Source organism: Seriola lalandi, unplaced genomic scaffold, assembly GCF_002814215.2.
Source record: "Seriola lalandi dorsalis isolate HSWRI2012SDOR001 ecotype SW California unplaced genomic scaffold, Sedor1 jcf7180002054508, whole genome shotgun sequence".
Lineage (NCBI taxonomy): Eukaryota > Metazoa > Chordata > Actinopteri > Carangiformes > Carangidae > Seriola > Seriola lalandi.
Window position 1 is genome coordinate 63,545 of NW_019525061.1, and position 4,116 is coordinate 67,660.

General features: G+C 40.8%; 1 protein-coding gene across 1 annotated transcript in view; it reads right to left on the reverse strand.

Annotated features, from left to right (window-relative positions):
* The window catches only part of cdin1 (CDAN1 interacting nuclease 1), a 55,613-nt gene extending 53,838 nt beyond the window's left edge, over positions 1-1,775 (reverse strand). Inside the window, exons 1-2 of the mRNA XM_087175840.1 lie at positions 1,671-1,775; positions 1,295-1,422 (exon numbers count right to left, since the gene is read on the reverse strand). Coding sequence (XP_087031966.1) covers positions 1,295-1,395 — 101 coding nt within the window. The 5' untranslated portion in view covers positions 1,396-1,422; positions 1,671-1,775. The remainder of the gene's footprint in view (positions 1-1,294; positions 1,423-1,670) is intronic.
* Between the last annotated feature and the right edge of the window lie 2,341 nt (positions 1,776-4,116).

Genomic DNA, 4,116 nt, shown 5'->3' on the forward strand with positions numbered 1-4,116 from the left:
CAATATTTACGCAGTGGCAGGGCTCCCACACAGTCCGAGGGGACAGGAGGGGTGTGGGGCGGGGGTGGCTGACTGCCGTGCCTGAGCGCATGCTAAGAGATGATGGATGGCCTAGTCGATATGTTATGTCTTAAGAGCCTGATTTCCTGCCAGTCCAATCACTAACCCTCCAGAGCCCAGCTCAGCTGATTGGACAACCAGAATAATTTTGCAGGCTGTGAAAACACTGCTGCCATGCCTGTCTGTCAGGCGCAGTGACGAGACTCAGGGATTTTAAAGAGCAAGGGCCTCCCCAAGATTGGTTATGGTGAACGAAATAATAACAATAACCAGCAAGACTAAACAAAAGAGCCAGCACTTCCTGGAGAGAGAGATCGTGCAGAATTATTGGAATGAAAGCGGTCCGGTGTTTTCCTTTAATTATTACGCCCACCAGTACCACTTTTTGAAAAATTGGCATTCGGACTGTTTGCTAAAGACAGTTTGGATTAGGAAACCAAAAGGAGAAGGAAAAATCAAAATAAACATGAGAATGGCCTCCTAGTGTTGGTGCCTAAACATACAGGATATTGGATGCACTTTATACGCATGACATATTCTGTAAAATGCTGACAGTGAGAACAAAGGTTAGCTGAAGCTCCGCTGAGTCCCCTTTGGGGACCTTATACCTTCTTCTAGATTGGTGATTAGGGCACAATGGAAGTAGGAAGCTCCAAATACATGCGACTTTGTAAGTGACCTCTACGGGATCAGCCATGGTGTCCTGGTGGCCTTGGGGGATTACACATGTTACGTTCAATAAAGTGAGGGCCCTCAGTGTCAAGGAGAAAGGCAAACACAACCATTAACCTCTCTCTTCGATTTCTGGGTGTGCAGGCGCTGCATGGCAAAACACTGGCTAATGCTGTGGTGAAGGCTTCTGCAGGAACCTTTATGGAATTAATTAGTGATCATAACAATTGAATTAAATGGGATTATAAATATTTAATATCAAAAGATAAAAAGAGACACAGCAATAAATGAAGTTGCTATGGGGAGTTGATCGATAGACAGATGATAAATTTATCACTGAATTTACCTTAACTTGCTCTCATGTGTATAAATTATTTTACTTAAACCCAAACACATAATGTTTTGATTGATAATGTACAAAGTATGGTTTAAAGATTCTCATGCAGAGATGTTCCGTCTTTTCACTCAGTCACACATAAACATACAACTACAGACGCTACACACAATAAATCCTCACATGTAAAGAAAGCTCACAAAATAAATTCAGTGTGTAACCACTTACTTTGGAAATCTTTCCTTGAGCATCTTCATACATTGTCGTGTGGGTCTCAGTTGTTCAGTCCACCTCACTATCTCTTTATATTCAGCTCGGGATAGTCTCATCTTCCTTTGATTAGCTGCTGCATCTACCTGTGCGAAAAGGGAGAGAGTTTGAGAGGTAAACAACATGTCAGGTGGCTGACAGCTGTCATAAACAGCTGCACCTGCATTGCTAAGTAAACTTAGCTTTATGTTATGGCTAACGCGAAAATCTAAAAGCATATATTGACATAAAACACGATGTCTGATCTTCGAAGGATTGCTGTGTGGCTATTTAATGCAGTACATCATCAAATATGACCCCAGAATAATTAAAAATATGTAAAAGGATAGTTTACCAGTGATTCCTGCTGTCTGTGGACAGTTCCCCGGTAGCTGCTTCCCGCTAGGAAGTTGAAGAGGTTACTTTTGTGTGAGCAGCGCGTTGATTGGTCGATTGATCCATGAAGCTGAGTATACCAGCGGATGATTGGTTATTTAGCATCCAGGGGGCGGTGTCCAGCTATGACATGCTGCTCACCGCATCGCGTTCTCATCAGCTGCAAGCGATACGTACAGAAAACAGGTACCAGAAATGAACAGATACACGCTCTCCTGTCAAACAAGTATTTTCCAGTTCAACAGGACAAAAAACTGTCTGAAATACATGAACCGTGCGGTCTGGGGAAAATATTTGGTGGAGGAGAGAGTGACGGAGAAAAAGAGGCACGGAGAGAAGGAGCGCTTTTCCGTGTGTGTATGTGGTACAGTATAATGAGTACTGCCACTCCACGGATAGCTGTGTCACTGATTTAACACGTTTTAACGACACACTGCCTTTTTTGCATTAATTTAGGAAAACAGCAGAGACAAAGCAGTGCAAATGCTGTAAGATTATGGTCTAGCTGGTGCTTCTGATGCTTGAATCCCTACACGACTGCTCTTTAGCTTTGACCAAATTGTTTGTACCTGGATGTGGTACTGTATCCTATAGTCTGATGTAACAAAAAGCATATGATTTAAACAGAAATTTAAAACAGGGTGAATATTTAATAATTAAAAATCTGATTTATATTAGAGGCAGTACTGGAGGTTGAGACATAACTTCAGTGGCCTGGCTTTTATGTTTATACTGCTGCTTTTTTCATTTTAAATATAGCCTATAAGAAATTGAAAAATCTTACCAGAGAGCACCAGTTAAAACAAAGTGTCTTTACAATCCACCTCCAAATTACAGCATCTTTAACTACTATATCCATATGAAGTGCAGTGATTGTGAATTTAGCCATACATGACATAGCCTGTAGAAATTTACCAAGTTGCACTGCAGTAAGTATCACTGATGTGTATATATTGGATTTTTTTTTCATCTTTGCAGTGGCTCAATCAGAGGCGTGGATAGGAACCCCACCCCCCCACCTGAGAGAATATTGGTCTGGGCTTTCCTTAATTATTTCTTACAACCTGCAGGAATTTTTGTGGGCCATCCTCAGCTGTGGGCCCCTAAATGATCAACACCTTTCACCTCACCAGTGAAGGTAGAGCTTTAAATGCCCCCAGCAGAAATATGCAAATGAGACCAAGGACAATGATAAACTGTAGAGTAGTGTGGTAGAAAAGACTCAGAAGCTTTATAAATCATAGAAGAATAATTTTGAATTAAAAGGATAAATGTTTGCTCTGCCTACTACGCTTGTAACTCCAAAATGCTTTTAAAATCAATTGAAATATCTGTTTAATAGTTTCTAATGCAAACTGATATTTGAGGGAAAATGGTCAATAGTTGATTAATGATTAATTTTGTTTCTTTCTTTCCCTCTGAACTGCATGATTCTCTCTAGAGTGTTGATTTTAGATAACCCTGAGATAAGACTAAAATCTTTAAGACCTAATTTGTCAAATACATCCCTTGAGCTCAATATAATTTAACAATGACATTGTTTTGTAATTACTCTCTGAACAGTGCTAAACCTCAGTCTAATAGATTTCATCTTTAACCTTCTGTCTTTACATACAGATGCAGTGAAGTCTCAGGTCTCATTTTATGGTGAGTTTCAAAATAATTTTTTTAATGTTTTTTTTGTTTGTTTTCTTTTACTGTCATGAAAAGCATACCAGAAATTGTTCCATAATTTTGCAAAAAAAAAAAAATCATCCCCACAAATAATTATTCTTAAAATGCACAAATATCTCAACTTAGATTGGTGCTGTCTGTGAGCCCGTATGACGATATCAAGTAATTCTATGGTCGAGTCTAACATTCTTTTGACAACAGCATCGCTGGTTTCCTCCATTGTAAGTGAACAATGCATCGGTGAGCAGAAAGACTATCTGACCTGTGGTGCATCAGAAAATAGAGCTCATTGTTGTTGGGCAGTGTAGTATGATGTCTGAGATGAGCTGAGGTCTCGGGCTATGTGTTCACCGGCACAGTCCCTGGGTCTGAAAGGGCTCAGCACTCTGTGGTGGCTACAAAAGGGAGCTGTGTAGTGGGATTGGTATGGCCAGATAAGATCTGGGCCTCTGAGGAAGTCTGGCCTGATTGCTACAAAGGGCTGAGGTCAGGGGCAGGAGGAGCAGTTTACTCATCTAGGTATCAGAGGATCAGGGGTTTTTGGTGGGGAGCCGCGTGTGTAATAGGTATAAAAGGATCAGTGTAATGTGATGGTATAAAAAGATAAAAATCAGAGAAGGGGTTGGAAGGCAGTGTACTGTAATGGCTCCAAAAGCTGGGGGATCAGAGATTTTGTTGTGTGTAGGTGTCTCCTTGTGTGTGTGTGTGTGTGTGTGTGTGTGTGTGTGTGT